The sequence below is a fragment of the Protopterus annectens genome, chromosome 2.part1 (assembly GCF_019279795.1).
Source record: "Protopterus annectens isolate FY-2018-M chromosome 2.part1, PAN1.0, whole genome shotgun sequence".
NCBI classification, from domain to species: Eukaryota; Metazoa; Chordata; order Ceratodontiformes; family Protopteridae; genus Protopterus; species Protopterus annectens.
Window position 1 is genome coordinate 929296511 of NC_056729.1, and position 25989 is coordinate 929322499.

General features: G+C 41.3%; 1 protein-coding gene across 7 annotated transcripts in view; it reads right to left on the minus strand.

Moving 5' to 3' along the window:
• The window catches only part of CLCN3 (chloride voltage-gated channel 3), a 1613231-nt gene that overhangs the window by 632243 nt on the left and 954999 nt on the right, over nt 1–25989 (minus strand). For all 7 annotated transcript variants that reach the window (XM_044062561.1, XM_044062563.1, XM_044062565.1 and 4 more), the window contains one exon: nt 19635–20180. In XM_044062561.1, the coding sequence (XP_043918496.1) occupies nt 19635–20180 (546 nt within the window). The remainder of the gene's footprint in view (nt 1–19634; nt 20181–25989) is intronic.

Consider the following 25989-nt stretch of genomic DNA (forward strand, 5'->3'; position numbering starts at 1 on the left):
GCCCATAAATTGAGTACAATGCCCCTTTTGGGATGTACCTTACCAGACACCTGCAGCAATTGGAAAGACCCCAAAAGTACCTCACCAAGAGGATCAAAGGGCTCAAACAGATGCCATATGCTACCCGGTTAAAGAAACTCCAGCTCTACTCAGTGGCATAACGCCTGTTCAGAGGCGATCTGTGCCTGACGTATAAAGCCATGTCCAACCCGGAATTAATGGACATGCTGCACCTCAGAAAATCCAAATCCCATCGAGCTACACGCTCGAGAGACTTGAACCTCAGCACTGAAATAAATAGGACATGCTGGAGGGACAGATTCATAACCCAGAGGCTCCCTTCACTCTGGAATAAAATCCCAGTCCAGGTTAGGCGGAGTCCCTCATTGACTCTCTTCAAGAGGAATCTTGATGAGTGGATGGGAGATCGTAGGTTTACCCTGGGTATCACTTCTGTGTCACTGTTAGACAGAGGCACAGTATACTAACCTCGAAAAAGGGCATAGCAAAATAAATTTAAAATGGGTGGCGAAAGCCAAACACATTCTGGCTAGGCTTATAAATGCCCTAGGGCAGATAGCCTAGTATGAACCTGTGAACCTAGACAATCTGGCTTCAACTACCTCACTATGTAATTTCATTACTAAGTCTTCAATGTAACCCCTACCTTTAAACGTTTCAATAATAAGCTCACATTCATGCTTAAAATCATCTTCATCTGAGGTCATTCTACTGGCCTGTAGCAACTGTCAACCACTGCCCTTTTCTGGTGTGGTGGGTGTGCACTGGTGTAATGTAGATAGACATTAGAAAAGGTTCCTTTCCTGTATATTCTAGATTTGAAACCGTTGCCTAGCCTCTGAATATTCACATCTAAATAATTTCTTTATCATCTACATTGTATGTGAACTTCAGAAAATTCATAGTATTGGAGATGTAATGGTAAAATTCCATACATTTTTCAGTGAAGCTATTCCAAAACATGCAAACATCATGCAAAAATCTTCCATAAAAGTTCCAGAATTGCTTAAACTCAGAATTAAAAACAAATTTGTTCTCCCAATGTTGTAAAATGATATTAGCATATGTTGTGGCACAGTGTGCACCTATAGCTACCCCTTTTAATTGTCTATAATATTCCCCTTGAAAGAAAATAAAATAATTTTTTAAAATCAAGTCCATAAGTACTAAACAATTATGAAATACATTGAACGAGACCATATTCTCGCCTTCCAAAAATTCTTCGAACCATGTTAAACCTGTATCATAGGGGATACAAGTGAATAGGTTCACTACATCTAGAATAATAAAACTTAATGTCTTAGCCTGATTAGTGTTGTCAATATGTCTCAGGAAATCCCAAGAATCCTTTAAAATATTTGGGTTTTCCATCACCACCTGTTTTAAATGAAAATCCACGTACTTTGCCAGGGAAGCAGTAACAGACCCTTCTGCAGTGACAATTGGTCTAAGTGGAGGGTCCATCAGGTTCTTATGGACCTTTGTTATACCAAAAATCGAGGGAACCTTAGGTTTGTCTACTGACAAAAAATTGTATGTATGCATGCCTATCAGTCCCTCAAATAACAAATGAATGAGGCATAGAGAGAGTTTTTTGTAGGCTTTATTAATTTCATTCAATGAAACTCTCTCGTAGGTGTATTCATCACCTAACAATTCAAACATTTTTGCCTCATACAAAATCTGGCCCATTAAAACAGCCCCCCCCTTGTCCGGTTTCATAATCCTAAGGTTTCTGTCATTCTTGAGTGTATGTAGGATATTATATTCCTCCTTGGTGAGATTTGGGGGGACTTTGTTGTATTTAAGTTGCTCTCAACTACTTTCCTACCATCAATTCAAACTTTTTGACCTGTGGATGTAGGGGTGGATTAAAAGTGCTCTTTCTGTGTAAAAAAATAGAATTTACACTTCTCTCATAACCATTAAAAATTAGCTCAAAGTTTTTTTGTCTGGTAAATAATTTCAAATCAACTAATAGGTTAGCTACATTTGTTTTCACTCTAGGAATAAAAGTAAAACCTTTTGTGAATAAATGAAAATATCCTTCAGTAACTGGTTGTAGTGTAACTGAAAAAGTTAAAACGTTTGTAACTAGACACACAGCCATTAGACACAATGTCCTCAACTGATGTTATTTCCAATATGTATTTTTCCCTTTGTAGTTCTGGTACGCCTTCCCGTAGTTCACCAGATTCTTTTTCTTTAATCTTTCCGATCTCCTGGGGGAAGGGAATTCTAAAGGGTCATGAATGTTGAAACTTTCAGGGTAGTCTTCATTTGTATTATCATCTCTAAATTCATTACTGTCTCTGGGTGTATAAGTGTTGAGAATCCTGTTTCCCCCAGCTGTTTTACATTTGGGGTAATGGGAATTGTTACTGTACTCATTTACATCTCTTTCTATTTTCCTATGTTTTCTCTCATGGACCTTAATACATTTTGCTTCAACACTGTTTAACATAATATTTTTCCTTTTCATGCTCTACACCAAACAGTAAATCATTCACTATTTTGTTAATTAATTTTATTTGCATATACATTTTATCCATTTCCACCTCGTTGTGCTTAATAATGGCTTGCATTATATCAGCCCCACATCTATCAAATGCAGAAATTAAATCTTTGTGAAACTGTGAACCTTCCACAACATTATTAGGGAATTTACAAACCCGTAAGCCATTACGAACAATACTTAACTGTAAACAATGCTTTAAATACATATTGTCCATCTCTCAGTTTTTATATTTGTATAAAATTGATTTTAAAGAGTTACCAAGACCCCAATCTGACTGTTACAACAACACTTATGCAGCAATGATTATAGACTTGGACAACATGTTATACAAACATGCAAAGCCTAGCCAGACATATATATATATATATATATATATATATATATATATATATATATATATATATATATATTCAGGATGTTATCGAAAGAAAGGAATGCAAGGAAGAAGCAAGAGACAGACAAGAATGACTAGGCTAAGGAGGAGTACTGGCTGATTAAAGAAGCTAAGATAGCAATCACAATGGCAAAGAACAAGGCATCAGGAAACTCTACTTGCTTATGGAAAATAACAGCAAATGGCATAAAAAAACTATCAGGTTGCAAGGCAAAGAAAGAAAAGAAACAGTAATCAGGCACCATTCATAAGGGATGGCAGTAACAATCTGCTCACCAGTCCAGAGTGCATCAAAGGCAGATGGAAGGAGCACTTTAAGCAACTTCTGAATGAAGTACACCCCACAGAAGCTGTACTGCCCCAAGCACAGCATATGAAGAAAGAGAAAGAAGATCCCATCCTAGAACAGCAAAGTACAGTTGTGTACCTACCATAAATGTAGATGTTCGAGTGTATTCACTGTTGCAGTCATTACACTTGTGTTATCCCTGCTGGCAGCCTACCCACAGTCGGCCCGAATGCCAAAGTCTTGGTCCGGCGTCGGTTGCTGTCGCTTCTTCCCTGACATTAGTGCGCCAGGGGTATAAAAGATGCAGCTGACGCCATTTTCTTCAGTTTTTCTTGGCCCAGATGTCAGGTGCCCCCCAAAAGGGTAGGCTAAAAAAATTTGCAAATAAAAATGTATGCACTAACATAAACATTACCTTCATCTACAAGCAAATACACCACATAGGTTGTATAGAATAGAGAAGTACAGATAAGTCCTAGCAATGTAAGGGGGATGGTGGGAGGGTAACCTGGACTGCAACAGTGAATACACTCGAACATCTACATTTATAGTAGGTACACAAAGTACAGTTTTGTACCTACCATAAATGTAGATGTTCGAGTGCTCATACAGCTGCAGTCATTACAGATGGGGTATCCTGCAGTCAGGCGGGTCCTCGGTCGGCCAAATTCCAAAGTCTAGGTCCGGCGTCGGTTGTTGTCGCTTCTTCCCTGACGTCAGTGCGGCAGGGGTACAAAAGAGGCAGCCGATGCCATTTTCTTCAGTTTTTCTTGCCCCAGATGTCAGGTGCCCCCAGACGGAAGGCAAAACATAATGTTATGCAAACATGCAATATAGAAAAATCAAAAAACAGTAGTTGCAAGCAAATACACTATAAAAGAATACCCCAAATAGGTTGTATGATAAGGTGTTTGTCATAAGGCCTGTCCTAAGAGGGGACGGAGGGGGAGTAAAGTACAGTTTTGTACCTACCATAAATGTAGATGTTCGAGTGTTCACCCTGCTGCAGTCATCACACTTGGGTTATCCTGCCATCAGACGGTCCCCGCAGTCGGCCCGAGTTCCAAAGTCTTGGTCCGGCGTCGGTTGCTGTCGCTTCTTCCCTGACGTCAGAGTGCCAGGGGTATATAAGAGGCATCCAATGCCATTTTCTTCAGTTTTTCTTGTCCCAGATGTCAGGTGCCCCCAATAGGTAGGCAAAAAATATATATATATAGCTAGATAAAAATAAAACAATACCTGTAGGCACAAGCAAATACACCACAGAGGTTGAATAGGCTAGAGTGGTATAGACAAGTTCAGCGGGGATGTAGGGAGGGTAACCTGGACTGCAGCAGGGTGAACACTCAAACATCTACATTTATGGTAGGTACAAAACTGTACTATGTTCATCGTGTTACCCTGCTGCAGTCATCACACTTGGGTTGAATCCCAAAGCTAAGGATGGGAGGTGGAGTTAAACAGGGTTAGAAGGAGCTAGTAGGCCCTGCAAAACTGCAGTGGCAAAACCAGCTCTAGTCTTAGAATATAGAGGTAAGTGATAGTGTTTGATGAAGGTGTGCACTGAACTCCAAGTTGCAGCTTCCAGAATATCCTTGGTTGGCACTCCCCAGAGAAAGGCTGCCGATGTAGCTGTAAGCCCTGGTGGAGTGGGACGTAATGTTAGCAGGTACCGGTTTCCCATGATGCGTGTAGCAGAAACGTATGCAATGCCCTATCCATTTAGAAATGGTCTGTTTTGGGATAGCTTTTCGTTGTGATCCTGTAGCATAGGCTACAAAGAGCTGGTCAGAATTTCTGAAAACCTTAGTTTTATCCAAGTAGTAACGTAATTGCCTGTGAATGTCCAAAGAGTGCAGGAGTCTTCCTCCTTTGTTCTGGGGATTTGGGAAAAAGGTGGGCAAATGAATGGTTTGGTTTAGGGCCACACTGGATACCACCTTTGGCATAAAGGAAGGGTTGGTCCGTAGAGAGACTCTGTCTTGATGAAAAATGAGGAAAGGCTCCACTGCCATTAGTGCCTGTAGCTCTGAGACTTTTCTAGTTGAGGTTATTGCAAGTAGCAGGGCAGTTTTCCATGAAAGAAATTTTAAATCATCTGAAAAAGCTAGTTCAAAGGGCGTCAGTGTAAGCTTTTCCAGAACAAAGTTGAGATCCCAAGTAGGTGTTGGTGCTCTCCTTCGCGGTCTTATGTTCTTAGCCCCTCTGAGGTACTGTCTTAGGAGTGGATGTGAGAATAAAGGAGGATCTGTGTTGTAATGAGCTGAAATTGCTGAGGCGTGGATCTTAACAGATGAAAAGGAAAGACCTTTGTGCAACAACTCAGTTAAATATTGTAGAATCTGAGGAATGTTTGGATCAAGGGGGTTTTGGCCTTTAGCCTGGTTCCAGGCGCAAAATCTTCTCCATTTGTCTGAATAGGTTTTCCTGGTGCTGGGCCTCCTGGCCTCCAGAATGACATCCATAACTGCTTTGGATAGAGGTGTTGGCTGGTTGCTTAGGTAATTTGCCATGCAGCCAGGTTTAAAGTCTTGAGCAGGCTGTGTAGAATCTGATGGTCTCGCTGGGTGAGCAGGTGAGGAATTTGTGGTAAAATCCAAGGTGGGCCATGGGCCATGTTCCTTAAAATTGGATACCAATGCTGGTGTGGCCAGTCTGGTGCAATGAGTATCATTTGTGGCCTCTCTAATCTGACTTTCAGCAGTACCTTTGCTAGAAGAGGCAGTGGAGGAAAGCCATACACTGTTAATGTTTTCCAACTGAATGAGAGGGCGTCCACTTTCCAAGCTTGTGGATGGAATGTCCTTGTGCAAAATTTTTGAAGTTGGTAGTTTTGGGGACTTGCAAACAGATCTATATCTGGGCGTCCCCATTTTTGAGCTATCATTGCAAATACTTGTGGATCTAGTTTCCACTGGTGTGGATCCATGATGTTTCTGCTTAGGTCGTCTGCCAATGTGTTTTTCTTTCCTGGCAGGAATTGTGCTTGTAATTGAACCTGGTAAGACAGTGCAGTGTTCCACTTGCTTGGCTGCATAGAGGGTAGGAATGTGTGCCCCCCCCTGCTTGTTTATGTACCACATTACTGTGGTATTGTCCGTCTTTATTATTAGTTGTCCTGGGTGTAAGAGGTTCTTGAAAGCTGTTAGGGCATTCTGTACTGCTAGCATTTCTTTTTGATTGATATGCAGATGCCTCTGATCTGTAGTCCATTTGCCCTGAATGCACTGTCCTGCCATGTGTGCTCCCCAGGCATAGTCCGATGCATCTGTTGTCATAGTTTGCCTGGCTGTGGGTAAGGTGAAAGGCTGACCCTTGTTGAGGTGACATGCCTGTTCCCACCATAGAAACTCCTGTTGAAGGCAGGGAATGAGTGATACGATTGTTTCCAAGCTGTGGCTGTGCTGAGTCCATACGCTTTTCAGGTACCATTGTAATTTCCTCATATGCAGTTTTGCAAATGGTATTAGTAGTATGCAAGATGCCATGAATCCCAAGGCCTGCAGAATTTTTCTTGCAGGGAGTTGGGTCTTTGTTGCCATTATTTTGAAATATTGAGTCAGCTGTTTCTTGTCTGGCGAGAGATAAGCCATCTGGGCCGTTGTATTCAAGCTGGCACCCAGGAATATTATGTTTTGTGAGGGTACTAGTTTTGATTTCTTTTCGTTTACTGTGTACCCTAGGCAACTTAGAAGGTGTTTGACAAATGCCAGATGCTTTAAAAGAATGTCCTTGCTTTCTATTTGAATAAGGCAGTCGTCCAGGTATGGGTATATTTGAATTCCTCTTTGTCTGCAGTATGCAATTACTGGAGCCAGGCATTTTGTGAAGACCCTGGGCACAGTAGATAAGCCAAAGGGCAGTGCAGAGAACTGATAATGCGTTGAACCTGCAATGAAGCTGAGGTATCTTCTGCAATTGTGTCCGATAGGGACATGCAGGCATGCCTCCTTGAGGTCCAACGTTACTAGCCAAGCATTCTTGCCCAGCATGGGAAGAAGCTGCTGTAGTGTTAGCATCTTGAATTTTGGTACTTGCAGATACGTGTTCAAAATTGAAAGGTCCAGAATGGGTCTCCATGCTTTGTCCTTTCTTGGGACTAGAAAGAGTCTTGAGTAAAATCCTTATCCTTGCTCCTGTGTAGGTACCTGTTGAATGGCTCTCATGTCCATGAGAGCTGTAATTTGTTTTTGTGCCTCTGCCCATTGATTTGGTGGCAGGTTTGGCATTCCTTTTATCCTTGGTAAGGTATGAAAGTGGAATCTGTATCCTTGAGAGACAATATCTAGAACCCATTTGTCTTTGGTGACGATGTGCCAGTTGTCTGCAAAAAATGCTAATTTTCCTCCCAAGGGAGCTGCCAGGAGAGATTTGCTTGGTAGTTTGAGGACTGAGTCATTGTGTTTGTCTTCTGCTAGCCTGGCGCCTGTCTTTTCCTCCTTTCTGGGTAGCAGTACCCCATTGGCGATGTTTGTAAGGGGCTTGTGACTGACCTCTGCCCCTTGGGCGTCTGTATTTGCCTCTCTGTGATCTGTCAGAAGCTGGAAAGGACCAGTTTTTCGTTGGCCAATTTCTGCTGAAATGAGGGGGTTGTACCTGCAAAAAATCCTTGACCGTCTGCGTAGATTTTGCCTTATCCTCCATTTACTTTAAAACCTCTTCTGCTTTGACACCAAATAATACATCCTGCTGTAAAGGTGCATCCAATAATTTTGCTTTAACATGATCAGGAAGGGTTTTTGTTCTTTTAACCAAGCATGTCTACGTATGACAGAGCCAGTAACAGCTGCTCTACAGGAAGCTTGCAATGAATCAAATCCACATTGTAAAGTATGTTTGCCCACCTGTTCAGCTGCATGCAACAGATCCTGCATTTCCTTGAATTCAGACTGTTCAGTATGTGTGCTCATTTTTTGTTTTAATTGAGACATTAGGAATTGCTGATATTTCAACACGTGAAACTGGCAATTTAATGCTCTCATAGCCAGAGTTGCTGAGGTGTATATTTTCTTTCCCCATCTCTAGGGCTTTGGAATCCCTTTCAGAGGGCACAGGATTTTTAGCCATAGAAGCTTTAGCTCCCTTAGGACCCTGGAAAACTGTTTCTGGGTCAGCCACAGGGCTTTTATAAAGGAATTTGTGTGAGTCTGGTACTCTGTAGTATCTGTCTGGTTTGGCTGGAGCACAAGGTAGAGAGTCTGGATTTAGACTAGACTCCAAGTACACATCATCCACAATATCCAAAACTGGAGGGATAGCAAGAGGTCTGTGCTGGGGTAGTAAAAGGAACTCTTGGAGCCTTTTCTTAGAATCAGAGTAGTCCTGGCCTTCCCAGTGGAAATGTTCCCTAATGGTATGTAAAGTTTCCCCAAAGGAGTAGTCTTCAGGGGGAGATGTTGAGGGAATAGAGTCTTCAGCATTAGAGTCTTCATAAGGAGGAAAAGTGTAATCCTGTTCCTCAGAAGAATCTGAGGAAATTAAAACCTGGTCAGAGGAAGCATAATCCTCCTCTTGTCTTGGTCTTTTATCAGGAGGGGGATGGGAACCCCTGATTAGGGTAATCAAATCTTCAGCCATCTTAAGCATCTGTTTCTTAGGCATGGGGCCTTGAACTGTAGACTGATGTACAGTCTTCTTTGGTTTTAAAGGAGTTTTAAGCTTAGCAAAGATTTAATGGTGAGTGTAGTCGGTCTGAAGACACCTTCTGCAACCGAAGGTGTTTCCACTGCACCGGGGTCTACTTCTGCTCCGGTGTCGGAAGGGCCTAATGAAGATGGCTGCATCGGCCTAGTAGACTCCGCTTGAGAATCCGCAGCTGTCTGGGGTTCCAGTTCTGCGGTCGTCAGGGGCTGCGTAGGCGCCTCATTGAAAACCGGAGAACCGGTGACAGGCCCAGCAGAGGCCTTTGAGTCTGGCTTGTTCCTAGGCTGCCTGTCCTTATCCTTGCATTTTTTTATGCATGCCGGTCGGCGGCTGCTCTGATGGCATGTTATAATTAAATTTCCTACCAAAGTAATGTCGTTCGAAGTCAAAACGGCGTTTGATAGTTCATTTATTAAACCTAGCACAAAACCGACAACCTGTGACGTCGTGGTCTGGGCCTAGGCAAGGAATACAACAGGAATGGAAGTCCTTATGAGGTATTTGCTTCCCACAAGAAATGCAATTGTTAACTTTTTCTGACATCGGACTGAGGCAAGAAAAGGTTCCCCAATGGGGTACTTAGCTTTATTGAAGACTTCGGACTGAAATTCATATCGAAAATATCAGGTGTCTGCCGACCAGCACTTGCGAACTGCTTCTGCTTCGGGCACCATGCGGCAAGAAAGACTGGGGAAAATGGCATCAGATGCCTCTTATATACCCCTGGCACTCTGATGTCAGGGAAGAAGCGACAGCAACCGACTCCGGACCAAGACTTTGGAACTCAGGCCGTCTGCGGGACTGCCTAACGGCAGGATAACCCAAGTGTGATGACTGCAGCAGGGTAACACGTTGAACATCTGTCTGTGTATGCCCAAAGAATGCAGAAGTCTCTCCCCCTTATTCTGTGGGTTTGGATAAAAGGTAGGCAGCAAATGAATGGTTTAGTTAAGAGCCACACTGGACACTACCTTAGGCATAAATGTTGGATTTGTCCTTAGAGAAACCTTGTCCGGATGGAAAATTATAAAAGGTTCCACTGCCATTAGTGCCTGTAACTCTGAGACTCCTCTTGCTGAAGTTATTGCTAGGAGCAGAGCTGTTTTCTATGATAAGAATTTTATCTCAGCTATATTGGCTGGCTGAAAAGGAGGCAGTGTGAGTTTTTCCAAGACAAAATTGAGGTCCCATGCAGGTATCGGCACTCTCCTTGGAGGTCTTATGTTTTTGGCCCCTCTGAGGTACTGCCTTAGCAGTGGATGTACAAAAATAGATGGGTCCGTATTGTAATGAGCTGAAATGGCAGAGGCATGGATCTTAATTGATGAGAAGGATAGGCCTTTGTCCAGCATTTCAGTTAGGTATTGTAAAATCTGAGGAATATTTGGTACAAGTGTGTCAATCCCTTGTGCCTGGTTTCAAGCACAGAATCTCTTCCATTTTTCTGCATAAGATTTTTTGGTGCTAGGCTTCCTGGCCTCCAAAATAACATCCATAACTGCTTTAGAGAGAGGTGTGTTCTGAATGGTTACATTATCTGCCATGCAGCCCGATTTAGGGTTCTGAGTTGGCTGTGCAGGATCTGATTGTTTTGTTGGGTCAGTAAATGAGGAATTTGAGGTAATGTCCAGGCTAGGCCTTGAGACAAGCTCTTTAGGACTGAGTACTAGTGCTGGCGTGGCCAGTCTGGGGCAATCAGTATCGTTTTTGGTTTCTCTTGTCTGACCTTTAGTACCTTGGAGAGGAGAGGCAGTGGAGGAAAGGCATATACTGCAAGGGTTTTCCAGCTGAATGATAGAGCATCCACTTTCCATGCTTGCTTGTGATAAGTCCTTGTGCAGAATTTCTGTAGTTGGCAGTTGTGAGGGAGGCAAATAGATCTAGGTCTGGGCATCCCCATTTCCTTGTTATCATGCTGAAGATTTGTGGATCTAGTTTCCACTCGTGAGGATCCATGAGGTTTCTGCTCAGTTCATCTGCCAGAGTATTTGTCTTTCCTGGCAGGAATTGTGCTTGCAGGTGTACTTGATAAGTCAAAGCTGTGTTCCACAAAGTCATGGCTTGTCTGCAGAAGGGGTAGGAATGTGTGCCTCCCTGCTTGTTTATGTACCACATGACTGTAGTAATGTCCATCTTTATCAGCAGTTGTCCTGGGTGAAGTAGATCCTTGAAGGCTGTCAGGGTATTCTGAACAGCTAGCATCTCTTTTTGATTGATATGAAGATGCATTTGGCTTGCGGGCCATGTGTCCTGAATACATTTTCCTGCCATGTGGGCCCCCCAGGCATAATCTGATGCATCTGTTGTTAGTGTCTGCCTGGCTGTGGGTAGAGTGAATGGCTGTCCCCTGTTGTGGTGACAGGCCTGTGCCCACCATCGAAACTCCTGTTGCAGGCAGTGAATGAGTGTAATTAATGTTTTCCAGGTTGTGGCAATGTTGAGTCCACATCAGTAAAGACAGCATAAATAATGTTTTTAACACAAAAATATACCGCAAACCAACATACAGTAACTCTTTCTTACATTTCACGAGTTGCCACCCCTATTTTCAAAAGAAGGGGGTGGTAAAAGGTCAACTCGTTCGAGCTTCCCGTATGTGTTCCACAGAGGAGGGTTTCAAAGAAGAATGTAGAATTCTTTGGGAAATGTTTGAAAATAGAGGTTACCCCCATAAACTTTTGAACATGGTTTTTCTAGAAGTTAAAAACAAAAGGAAAGAAGGGATATTTGCACCATTATATAATGGGACATCAAATGATTTAAATGATGAAAACGTCAAAAATGGTGATATTAATATCAATATTGGTGAGCCTGAAAATATTAATCAAGTCTCCACCAACGATAATAACAACAATATGAACTATAGTGTTGGTTTCATAACACAGTTTAATCAATATTCCCCACAAGTAAGAACCATTTTGCAAAGTAATTGGGAACTACTTATGCAAGATAGAAAATTACACTCCCTAGTGGGTTCAAATTTAAAAGTAGTTTATAAAAAGGCCCCTTCCATGAAAAACCTATTTGAGCATTCCATCAGACCTTACAAGACTAATAAAGGCATGTTTAAATGTGGGCGATGTAAATACTGTAAACATATACAAATAGGGTCCAATTTTACGATAAGAGGGTCTAGATACTACATTAACGGTAAGTTTAATTGTGAGACCCAAGGAGTTGTTTACCTTGCTAGATGTAAAGATTGTCCTGCTTATTATTTCGGTAAAACCGAAAGGCTGCTCAAGAATAGAATTTATGAGCATTTATATGCCATTTCCAGAAAAAATTCATCTAATGCTCTAGCTAAGCATATAATGGACAACGATTCTCATAGTTTCTTGTTTAATGTTGTGGAAAAGGTTGAAAGAAACCCTAGAGGAGGGCCATGGTATTTGAAGTTGCAAGAATCCGAACTATTATGGCAACTGAAAACCAATGCTTACAACCATCCAGGCATTAATGATGCATGTTCCATTAAATGTTTATTAAATATTAAGGCTTTGGAGAGATAGAGAGAAAAAGACATATATACACGAAATTTCGGATAAGATAGTTTTATGTCCTTGAAAGGAAGAATTTTCTATATGCAGTTAAAATCAAAAACCATATTTAACATCTAATGCATTAATGTTAACAGAAGTTTGCTTTGGTGTCTATTTAAGATCAAATTTATTATACATACTATTATTATTATTATTATCATTATTATTATTGTTTTTTAATTTAGTATAGAATAGATATTATTAATATAATATACATTTAACTTTATCATATACAAAGATAGTGTTTGGTAATGTTGGTTTGTGATGGATTTGTGTGCAAACAATTTTATATTTGCTTGAATGTATTTTTTAAGTCAACTTTTGTGTGGTTGCTGCATTGTTGACTTAATTGAATGAATTAATGTAATTATTCAATTAATTGTGGGTTTGGTTTAAGTACTTTGTACCATATAAAAATGTAAGGTGCTTTATTTTACTTTGTCTGAAGAAGTGCAGGCAGTGTCCTGCATGAAAGCGCTAACTAAGTAAAAGTTTGGGATTTTATCGACTGGCGTTATTTGTTCAGCCTCCGTTTTTTTGCTTTCTGAGTTTGTGTTTTGAATTTTGGTTTTAAAATCTGAGGAATATTTGGTACAAGTGTGTCAATCCCTTGTGCCTGGTTTCAAGCACAGAATCTCTTCCATTTTTCTGCATAAGATTTTTTGGTGCTAGGCCTCCTGGCCTCCAAAATAACATCCATAAGTGCTTTAGAGAGAGGTGTGTTCTGAATGGTTACATTATCTGCCATGCAGCCCGATTTAGGGTTCTGAGTTGGCTGTGCAGGATCTGATTGTTTTGTTGGGTCAGTAAATGAGGAATTTGAGGTAATGTCCAGGCTAGGCCTTGAGACAAGCTCTTTAGGACTGAGTACTAGTGCTGGCGTGGCCAGTCTGGGGCAATCAGTATCGTTTTTGGTTTCTCTTGTCTGACCTTTAGTACCTTGGAGAGGAGAGGCAGTGGAGGAAAGGCATATACTGCAAGGGTTTTCCAGCTGAATGATAGAGCATCCACTTTCCATGCTTGCTTGTGATAAGTCCTTGTGCAGAATTTCTGTAGTTGGCAGTTGTGAGGGGAGGCAAATAGATCTAGGTCTGGGCATCCCCATTTCCTTGTTATCATGCTGAAGATTTGTGGATCTAGTTTCCACTCGTGAGGATCCATGAGGTTTCTGCTCAGTTCATCTGCCAGAGTATTTGTCTTTCCTGGCAGGAATTGTGCTTGCAGGTGTACTTGATAAGTCAAAGCTGTGTTCCACAAAGTCATGGCTTGTCTGCAGAAGGGGTAGGAATGTGTGCCTCCCTGCTTGTTTATGTACCACATGACTGTAGTAATGTCCATCTTTATCAGCAGTTATCCTGGGTGAAGTAGATCCTTGAAGGCTGTCAGGGCATTCTGAACAGCTAGCATCTCTTTTTGATTGATATGAAGATGCATTTGGCTTGCGGGCCATGTGTCCTGAATACATTTTCCTGCCATGTGGGCCCCCCAGGCATAATCTGATGCATCTGTTGTTAGTGTCTGCCTGGCTGTGGGTAGAGTGAATGGCTGTCCCCTGTTGTGGTGACAGGCCTGTGCCCACCATCGAAACTCCTGTTGCAGGCAGGGAATGAGTGTAATTAATGTTTCCAGGTTGTGGCAATGTTGAGTCCAAACATTTTTTAGATAACATTGTAGTTTCCTCATATGCAGTCTTGCATATGGAATTAGTAGAATGCAGGATGCCATGAAGCTCAAAGCCTGCAGAATTTTTCTTGCAGATAACTGGGTCTTTGTTGCCAACATTTTAAAGTAAGAAGTCAGTTGCCTTTGTTTGTCTGGCGTGAGATAAGCCATCTGGGCAGTTGTATTTAAGCTTGCACCCAGGAGTATTATATCTAAAACCGCACTCCATACAGAGGGCAAATTAGTAATCTGTTTACAAACGCCAGATGCTTCAGTAGAATGTCCTTGTTCTCTGCTTGAATAAGGCAGTCGTCCAAGTAAGGATATATTTGAACCCCCCCCCCCCCTTTGTCTGCAAAAAGAAATTACTGGTGCTAGGCATTTTGTGAAGACCCTGGGCGCAGCAGATAAGACAAAGGGCAGTGCAGAGAATTGGCAGTGCATTGAGTCAGCCATGAATCTGAGGTATCTTCTGCAAGATTGTCTGATTGGGACATGCAGGTATGCCTCTTTTAGGTCCAAAGTTACAAGCCAAGCCTTCTTACCCAGCATGGGCAGAAGCTGCTGCAGAGTCAACATTTTGAATTTTGGAACGTCCAGAAAAGTGTTTAGAATAGACAGGTCCAGTATTGGTCTCCAGGCTTTGTCTGGGTACCAGGAAAAGTCTTGACTAAATCCTTGTCCCTGCTCTTACTGTGGTACTCGCTGAATGGCCCTCATGTCCATGAGGGATGAAACTTGCTTTTGTGCCTCTGCCCATTGATTGTGTGGCAGGTCTGGCATACCTTTTGCCTTTGGCAGGGTGTGAAAGTGGAACCTGTAGCCCTGGGACACTATATTCAAGACCCATTTGTCTTGGGTGATCATGTGGCAATTTTGTGAAAAAAGTGCTAGTTTTCCCCCTAAGGGGGCTGCCAAAAGATAAGTGCTTGGTATTGGCAGAGGAAAGTCATTCGGACTGTTTCCTATATGGCTGTGATTTGTCTTCTCCGCTTTTGGAGGTAGAAGCACACCATTGTTTAGGCCTGTATGAGCCTTGGGGCTGGGATCTGCCTCTAGGGCGTCTGTATCTGCCTCTTTGTGGACTGACACTGGAAAGGAACAATTCTTTGAAGGCCAGTTCCTGCTAAATCTGGGTGGCTGTACCTGTAATAAATCCTTAACTGTCTGCATAGATTTCGCTTTATCCTACATTTTCTTCAACACCTCTTCTGCCTTAACACCAAAGTATCATGCTGTAAAGGAGCATCCAATAATTTTGCTTTAACATGATCAGGCAAATTCTGTTCCTTTAACCAAGCATGCCTTCTAATGACAGAACCAGTAACAGTGCCCCTGCAAGAGGCCTCCAGTGAATCAAAACCACATTGCAAAGTATGCTTTCCCACTTGTTCAGCTGCATGCAATACATCCTGCATTTTCTTGTTTTCTGGACATTCAGAATTTGTCAACATTTTCTGTTTTAGCATTGACATTAAATATTGCTGATATTTAAGCATATGAAACTGACAATTTAAAGCCCTTACAGCCAAGGTAGCAGAAGTGTAAACTTTTATCCCCCATCTGTCCAGTGCCCTAGAATCCCTATCAGAGGGGACAGGGGTTTTTTGCAGTGGAAGCCTTGACCCGTTTGGGACCCTGAGATATAGTTTCTGGGTCAGCAGCAAGGTTTTTATATAGAAATTTATGAGAATCTGGAACCCAGTAGTATCTGTCTGGCTTAACCGGTGCAGGAGGTAAAGAGTCAAGAGACAGGCCGGACTCCGAAAATACATCATCTACTATGTCTAGAAAAGGTGGAATAGCAAGAGGTCTGTGCTGAGGTAGTAAAAGAAAGTCTCCGAGCCTTTTCTTAGATTCTGAGTAATCTTGGCTCTCCCAGTGAAAGTGCTCCCTCATGGTATGAAGGGTTTCCCTGAAAGAATAATCCTCAGGAGGAGAGGCTGAAGGAATAGACTCTTCAGCATCAGAATCCTCATACGGAGGAAGACAGTATCCCTGTTCAGAAGAGGAGTCGGAAGAAATGGAAACCTGATCTGAAGATTCATATTCTGTCTTTTGCCTAGGCCTCTTATCAGGAGGGGGATGGGAACCCCTGATCAAAGTAGTTAGGTCTTCGGCCATTTTAAGCATCTGTTTTTTAGGCATGGAAGTCTGTCCAGCAGAATGCTGTACTTGTTTCTTTGTCTTTAGAGCTGCTTTAGTCTTTGCCTTTGAAGCTGAGGTTGGCTTTACATATAACTGTGTAGGTCTGAAAACACCCTAAGAAGCCGATGCCTGCTCAGCGGCTCCAGACCCATCTGAGGGAATAGTTTCCGAGTGTCCAATACCTTGATTATCCAGAGGCCTAGTTGGCTCCACGTGGGAGTCGGCAGCGGCCTGTGGCTCTAAGGTAGCAGGCGTCAGGGGCTGCGAAAGCACCTCACTGAAAACCGGTAAACCGGCGAGTGGCCTAGCGGAAGTCTCGTTGTCGGTTTTGGACCTCGGATGTCTGTCCTTTTCCTTGCGCTTTTTATAAACTCCGGTCGTCGGCTGTTCTGATGGCATTATATAATTAAATCTTCAGCCAAAGTAATGAAAGGCAAAATTGTACCGACGCTTAATAGTGCGTTGGTTAAATCTAACACAAAACCGACAGCTAGCAACGTCGTGGTCAGGGCCTAGGCAAGGAATACAGTAAGAATGAAAATCCTTATGAGGTATTTGCTTCCCACAAGAAATACAATTGTTAACTTTTTCTGACATCGGTCTGGAGCAAGAAAAAAGTTTCCCCAATGGGGTACTTAGCTTTAATGAAGACTTCGGATCTGAAATTCGATTTTGAAAATCTCAGGAGTCGGCCGGCACTTGCGAACTGCTTTTGCTTTGGGCACCGCGCGGCAAGAAAGACTGAAGAAAATGGCATTGGCTGCATCTTTTATACCCCCGGCGCACTGACGTCAGGGAAGAGGCAACAGCAACCGACGCCGGACCATGACTTTGGAATTCGGGCCGACTGCGGGTAGCCTGCCAGCAGGATAACCCAAGTGTAATGACTGCAACAGTGAAACGCGATGAACATCTGCATTAAAGAAAATAAAGTCAAGGAAAGCATTAGGTTCAACTGAAGTCATATGATCAAGATGTCTGCCAAGCTATGGATGAAATGGTTCCTAATAGTATTCACTATGGTGTGAAGAGAAAGCTGCATCCCAGATGACTGGTGAATAAGCATTCTAGTGCCACTGTACAACAATAATGGGGGCATTCACAAATACAGACACAGTACAGAGGTATCAAAGCTCCTGTCACACCGCATGGCAGTGCTGGACAGGGTGACTGATAAATGAATATAAAGAGTACTAGAAAGTGAGACGAGTAGAGTTTGAAATCAGATCATGATAAAGCACAACTGAACCAATGTTTGCAGTGAGAAACAGCTAGAGATGAGGAAAAAGTCCAACTGGGCATTAGTAGTCTAGGAGGAAATGTACACCAAAGTCCCAAGAAAGTTGATGTGTGCAGTCCTACAACAGTTCTTAGTCCTGTAAACTCTATTAAAATTAGTACAGGCTACCTGCAAACACTGCTCGGACTCAAAGAGGGGTTCCGAGTGAAAATGAGTAAGCATCAGCGTTTAGCTCAAAGCCAATACTGTTTATTCTGGTGGTGGACTACACTGGCAAACAGGTTACAGGGGACAGAATAAAGCTGCTGCTATGTGCAAACAATGTGGCAACAAGCAGACACTGCACAGGAACTTCAGCAAATGATAGGGGAATGGAATGCAAAATTGAAAGCAAATGGGACAAAACTGAATACAGACAAGACATTTGTCATGGCAGAAAAATGTGAAAATCAGAAGCTGCAAAGTGACATAAAAAGGAAAACATCAAAACAGGTTAACAGCTTTAAGTATCTGGGAGGGATGGATGAGGAGAAGGTAAATGTAACTGAGGGGATAAAAGTTAGAATTAGAGTTGCTGCAGTGAAATGGCAGTGTGTCAAGGGTTTAGTCTGACAGAAGAATAAAGTAAGGTATACAGAACAGTGGGGTGACCAGTGCTTCTGCATGGTACAGAAACTTTGGCAGTGAAAGCAGAGCAGTTGAAGAAGCTTGTAATGGACAGTAGAAACATACTGTGGGAGAGATGGCGAAATAAGGACATTGGAGCAAAAGCCAAAGTAGTTCCAAATACAGAGAAAGTAAAGAAGAATAAATACTATGGGTGGTTCAGTCACATGTTAAAAAAAACACACAAAAAAACCCCACAAGATGATTTGGTGGGACAGACAGGAAGTAGGCAAGAGGAAATAAGAACGCTCAGCCAGGAGACGGTTGGATTGTACAAGAGAAGATCTTCGACAAACATGACTGTCGAAGTTAGGAGAATGAGACGGAATCAAGAGAGGTGATGACAGCTGAAGCAACTCCCCAACTCCATGAAGAAAATGGGGTAAAATGGGATTGAAGATGACAGTGATGATATGTGCTGTCTAGCTAATTAAATTTATTTTTAAGTCTTTTGTTTTAACTGTGTATGACACAAAGGACACAAACAACTGCATGTTTACAAGACTGCCCCAAAGTAGCGCAGTCCGCACTTGAAGTATGCATGATTAAACCAAGTTCAGCACTTAAACCACCAAATTACATTGCCAACCAACAACATGTAAAAACACACAATATCATCAACAGCCTTAATTTATTTCATTTACATCTGTAACCAAATGAGTTACAAAGCTGACAAGCTCCATGACGTAGATCCCTAACTGCATCCCAACCAACCAACTTAGGTTTGAAGAGTAGTCTGGAGACTGGAGAAGTTAACCTAAGTAAAGGTCAGACTCATCAGCCAATACCCCCATCCCAGAGAAGGGTGATGGTTTAATTATGCTACAAGACTGCCCTCTAGAAGAAGGTCTAAAACCGCACTCCATACAGAGGGCCAACAAAGCATAAAACCCAATAAGAAGTGCTGACACTCCATCTGAACAAAGCAAATGTGCAGAAAAATACATACAACAGGGATCAGCACAGCAAGCCTGATGGCCAATGAGGATGAGGTGGGTGCCTGTAACAGCACATGCACACATACACAAAAGCACACAAATCTAGCTATTTGCAGGATGCCACCTGAGTTCCTCTGATCTCTACTCTTTCTCCATCCATCTTTCCATGAGAATCAGTAAAGCCAGAGGTAGGAAGAGGATGAATACATCTAACTTGGAAACAAGACTTAGGGGTTGGAAGAGCCAAAAACAAAGGAGATATATGGCTGAAAATTGGTCAACAGATTAAATGCAAAAAATATAAGATGTTTATATATATATCTCTCTCTCTATATATATATATATATATATATATATATATATATATACACATACACACACACACACATACATATATATATATATATATATATATATATATATATATATATACACACTCATACACATTATACATATAACATACAAATACAAGAGCAGTCTTTTAAATGTTGCAGACAATGCAGGAGAAGCAATTTTCTGTATGCACTGCAGTGCTCTTATCAGTGTTTTTGAGTTTCTCTTAAAAAGACTCACCTTGATACCAAATGTGAAGATAGTCATAATAATCTTGAATATAAGAGCTAATGACAGCTGCCACATTGCTGAGTAAACTCCACTGCCAGCAGGCCGATCTGGGATATCATCCACAATCTTACTGGAATTCATATCTATTGTGTAGTCACATAAAGAGGAAGACTCCAAAGGGCCACAATCTGTAAAAAGTTCTTTGATCAGTTCACTTGTGTTCTTTCTCGTGAATGGATTAGGAAAAGCAACAGCAGCAGTAACTGCTGCCACTATGATAACCTCCAAAACAGGATACTTTCCAAATTTTGTTGTTTTGCGTCGGCGACACCAAGCAATGTTTGCTCTGATAAAGAAGGCTCCCCAAAGCCCACCAAAAACACCCAAAAGGATGAAGGGGATGAGTTCAAACAGATACCAAGGCGTATGGTACTCCACATAAAACAGTACCAGACGACTGTTACCAAAAGGGTTGATAGACCTCAGAATAAATGCTGCCACCAGTGCAGCAAAGAAAGACCGCCATAATGTTTTCAGGGGAAAATAGTAGCTGACCTAGAGAACAGAAAAAAGAAAATAAGCTTCAATTAAATCAAATTAAATTTTGGAATTTCAATTACTGCAATTATACCTTAAATTTAAAAAATCCCTAAATGAGTACCATGTATTGACCATATGAACTTTAGCATGCTTTTCAACAGGCTGCTCCAACATGCTCCAGCCTCATATTATTTATCCCAAATTACTGACAGATTCTGTTTACTTTTTTTGCTTTTCAACAAGTTACTAACAATGCTGAGAAGGATAACAACAGACAAGGAACTGACAAGAAATTCTTGTAAGTGCACATTTGACAGAAATGTAATGCAGTCATATACTTGGAACCCGTAAAATCTTAAAGCCTTTTTTCTGCAGCATTTTACAAAAGGCTACAAATAAGAAAAGATTTGTAACAAATGCTCTGCACGGAGGGAAGAAAGAAAGAATAAAACTACAAAAAAATGAATTTAGCCAGAACTAAAAACATCTAAACTCTCCAATTATCGTAGCATTATGACACCAACATCCCAAACAATATGGATCAACTGATGTTAAGTCTTATTTTCATCTTAAGAACATCTCCTAGATCCAAATTGTTATTGTGCTGTTGAGATAACCATGGCTACAGTGATCCATGTGGTGGGTATCATACTGAATCAATTACTGCAACACCCTCTACCATAGCACTAAGTTGTGGATCAAGAGAGGTTGTAATGCAAAAAGAAATCCACAGTCAATTTACCGACTAGGAATTCGCCATATTTCCATATTACACACCCTTGGTATGGGATATGCATGGTTGTTGGTCACTTGTAGGTTTGTAATTAGACAGAGGCCCTGCAAAACTTGGGTGCTGCTTACATTAAACAGCTACTGCTGCCTTAATGTCTCCAGCAGACCCCTTGGGTCACTGGAAGAGGGGCTGCTGGCTGTCACAGGTATTCATTTAAAAGACTGGACAAGACATCTTTTGTTAACCTTTGCTAAGACCCTTTGGATTGAGTACCTTCCACAAATCAAGTGTGTAGAATGGAGACCTCCTTTAGGAGGCCTCTAGTTTCACCATTTTAACAGAGTTTTTTTCTACAACTCATTAATATTTTTAAGCTGTGGAATGACACAACTCTAGCAGCCTACACACATCCTTACATTTGGGAAAATGTTCTAAAAAAATCAAGCTAAACAGCATTAGCCAAACAAATGTAAATAACATATTAATAAATGCTCTTAAAAAGTACTAACAGCTACATGTTCAGTAAAAGACTTCCCTACACTTAATATATTCAGAGCATTCAATCTTTATATCACTACTGAAATATGTTACTGTTCAGTACACACAAACCTAGAATTGTATTTTGCTCAGTTTCACAACCCAAACAGTATTAGAGCAACTTTGCTGAGACAGATTTGAACTCTCCCAAGGAAACCTATGAATTATTTCCCAAGTGTCTGTTGAAATACTTACAGAAATATAAATTATGCTTTACTGTATAATTAATAACATAAACAACACAAAATATTTTCTAGTTGTGCAACTTGCAGTGTAAATGTGAATGAGAACGTTCCTCATCATCATCTAAAGCTTCAACTGATCCCATGCAACAGTTTGTAAACTACTTGATTCTGGAAAAATTAATGCAGATGTGGAAGTGCTGTACATCTTCACAACTAGCAAATAAGTAGCAGGAGCTCCAGAATAGTGTATTACACATGGGCAGTGATGATGTGTTCTTCTGTCTCCCAGACATTTCACAATGTTCCTCAAGAACATGTAACTCATTCAGTTATGAAAATATGAATGTAAGTACAAAAAAAACTGCTATCAGACATCAATATCTCTAGTGCAGGACATATGGATTAACAAGCTTAGTGTCATTTTTTGCTTACACCTCACAATTTCTTATGCTATCTGTTATTAAATGTGAACATCTTTTAGGAAGTTTGTCCCAACTTAATGATACAGTCTACCTAAAAAATACTGCATCGGACAATCATTTACTTCTCAAGAAAAATATGAAACTTTATTTGCCTAAAGGACATACATGTGCTTGCTTTGCAGGATACGTACGTATTATCGCAACCAGATTTTCGTGATAATACTGGTTGCTTCCAGATGTGTAAATTTTGCCAATACTGACTTGAAAATGTCACATAAACTGTTTTCTTTCACACTGAACTTTTTTTTGAGGCAGAATTATCGATTAAACATGGAAAAAGTAATGTTTAACTGCATGCTGGCCTGAAAACGAGTGTGGGAATTAGCGGAAGTTGTTACTTTACGTCTTTACTTACAACAGATAAGTTTGGCTTACATTCAGGAAGATGTGACTACAATTGCTGACAACTTTCTCTCCACACAGAAACAGTACAACAGCGAATGAGAAATCCACATCTTTTTTAGCCGTAATCACTGAAATACAATCTCAGTTTGTCCGAGGATAGCACTATCACAATTGCAAGTAGCCAAAGCACCACTGTCAACTTCTCACATACCAAACTACCCTACACGTCAGCATAATGCAATATCATCAGTTTGGCAAACCTTTTACTGTTATTGCAAGATTCTATTCTTAAAAAAAAAAGTTTTCCTCCTTCCTGTTTGTAAATTTTGATAAATAGTCTACCAAAAAGCATTTCTCCAGGTCTCCCCGTGTTTTTCTTTTCTGCATTCCATCTAGATAAGAGAAAAGCACTCCTTTCAACAGTAACATACACAGCAGCCCAAGCAATTAAACCGTGCATGTGTAAAGCACGCAAAACAGGAAGAAGACTTTCACAGTTGTTTTATCTTCTTGAATGTAAGCTAAACCTATTTGTTGTAAGTAAAGACAAAGTAACAAGTGGCACTAATTACCACATTTGTTTTCATGCCAGCATTCATATTACCACAACCGCGAAAATCTGGTTGCGCTAATACGCAAGTACCCTTTGCAGATAATGGCCAGTAAGTTTTTTTTTTTTTTTTTTTTTTAACTCGTAGTATCATGGACTGCCAGATATTTCAAGGTTTACTCAGTATCCTTTTTTAACAAGTTTATTAAATCTCACTAACTTGTAACATGAGTTCATATACACTAATAATAAAAAACTTCAAGAACAGTTTCATTGTCATCTTCATGAATTACACATTTTCCTTCTAACATCAATGCTATTCTTCAAATCATGCCTTCAGATCCTTCAGTACTGACCAGTCCTATCAAACCACTAATCTTTTGGTCTATTATTTGATATGTACTACTCCCAAATACATATATATGTATGCCCTTCTCCCCTCCCAGCGTCTTTTCGTTCCTTATTATCCTCAACTTCTTATCTTGTTCATAAAAATTTGCCTGGCTTGCATTTATAACCAAAGGAACTACAAGCTTTTCAGTGCCTGTAATTTACTACACAAAAAAGAAGTTATGTACTTACCATAATGCTCCATCTGTATTGTCGACTTTTCATTTCTCCTCACATATGTGTTCGGATCCGACTCGACTGTTACTAAGCTCGGGGTAACCAAAAAGCTTTTGGATTACCTTCCTTTACTCATAATGCACCTCCCCCTATCACCTGAGATCTTGTTTGCTAGCATTATTTCCAGGAAAGAAAGGTGGATTGAGTGGATTGTAAGGAGACCATTTCTGGAGTATGGAGAAGATAAAAAGGTGGCATAAATTATGCTTTCCATTCTACCAGAAAACCAAGGTTGGGGGCTTGAAGGGAGGGGTTGTGAGGAGAAATGAAAAATCAACAATACAGATGTAATGTTATGGTAAGTACATAAATTCTTTATCTGAAATTGTCAAATTTTGATTTCATCCTCACAGATGGGGCAGAGTCCCCAGGTACCTTCATCCCGGGTGGACTCATGGAAGGATATTCTTCAGAACCGTCAAACCAAAGGAGGCTCTTCTCCTGGAGACCAAATCCAATTTGTAATGAGTAATAAAGGTATGGTGATTGCCCAAGTGGCCGCTGCACAAATTTCATCCATATAAGCATTAATCTGAAAAACTGCTCAAGTTGCCATTGCTCTGGTTGTATGAGCCGAACTGGTTTCGCAAGAGTTGCACCTTGTCTGTGGTAGATAAATGTAATGCAATCAGATAACCATTTCACCAGAATTACCTTGGATACTGGCCGTCCCTTTCTGGGACCAGAAAAAAAAAATGAACAATTGATCTGCTTCTCTAAATTCTTTCAACCTGTGTAGATAAAAGCATAACTGCCTATGAACATCCAATAAATGCAGTACATATTCTCTTTTATTAGTGAAGTTGGGGATGAAGATGGCAACTTAATGGTTCGATTAATATTAGTCTTAGAAACTACTTTAGGCAAAAAGGAAGGGTCAGTACGCAAGGAAGCCCTGTCTTTATGAAAAATCAGGTATGGAAGCAAAGAGGATAAGGTCTGAATTCCTGATACGCTTATAGCCAAAGTGATTGCTACTAGGAAAATGGATTTTCCAAGATAAAAATTTAACATCACATGTGGCTGCAGGTTCAAAGGGAGGTTGAACAATAAAATATAGCACCAAATTAAGGTCCCAAGGAGGGGAAGGATCTTTGTGTGGTGGCCTTAGCAACAAAATCCTCGTCAAGAAGGTTTTGCTCGTGTGAGATTAGAGACAAATTACCATCCCCAACGTGAAAAACAGAGACAGCTGCGAGGTGTACTATGATAGTAGAGGCCTCAGCCCCACTTTCAAAAAGATGAGCTAAGATTTCTAGAATGGCATGAAAGGGGGGCAGTGTAAGGGTCTCACTCTGTCATGACCAGATTACAAATCTTCTCCATCTGCTCTTACATAGGTTTGAAGTGGATTGTTTATGGGATGATATCAAAATATGATGGACTGGAGAGGACAGCATAGGTTGTCAGCTATAAATGGAAATGGAGGAACCCAGCTGCCAGCTTGTGGTTGGACAGACTGGGATGAATCATTCCTGTCGGGTGTGACAGAAGATCTGAAGTAGATTCCAGAATCCATGTTTTTCCTGAAGGTGAGGCCAAAGAAAGGGGAACCAGATTTGTCGAGACCAGAAGGGAGCAATAAGGATTACTGCTCTCTTCAACCTGTTTGATTTCTGAAGGAATTGGGGAATCAAGAGGGTTGGCAGAAATGTGTACAGGAGACCGGGAGGCCAATCATAAGTAAGAGCATCCCTCGGGGACTCCCCGGTTGAGGGATCAGGGCAAAGTAGCTGCTGCATTTGTTGTTCAGGGGGGATGCAAAGAAGTAACAGCAGGGCTGGCCCCACTTGCAGAAAATTTTCTCTGCTACTGCCTGGTTGAGAGACCACTCATGAGGCATGAAAAGAGATCTGCTCAACCTGTCCGCAATCACGTTGGACCTTCCCAGAATGTGCGTTGCTATAAGAAAGGGGTTGGATGAAAGCACCCACTGCCACACACGAGGGCTTCTTGACACAGGGGGTATGACCTGGTTCCTCCTTGCTTGCTTCTGTACCCGACCACTGACATGTTTTCCGACTGAACCTTCACTGTCCCCAGAGAAAGGGCAACCTGAAAAGCCTGCAATGCTAGAAGCACTGCCATTATTCTCTAGGATGTTTATGTGTAAACTGGCCTCATTGGAAAAACAGTCTTCCCCAGGTAATGTCCCCTCCACCCTATCTGAGAAGCGTCCGTGGTCAACGTGGCCTGAGATTGAGGGGTAAGAAAGGGTCGACCTTGCGTTACCTGATCAGAACAAATCCACCTGCAGGTGTCTGCAATGATTATCAGATAAGACATCAGTTGATGGATAACTGACCACTGTGCTGCCAGAAGCCACTGTAGTATTCTCATGTGGAATTTGCCAGTGATACCAAAA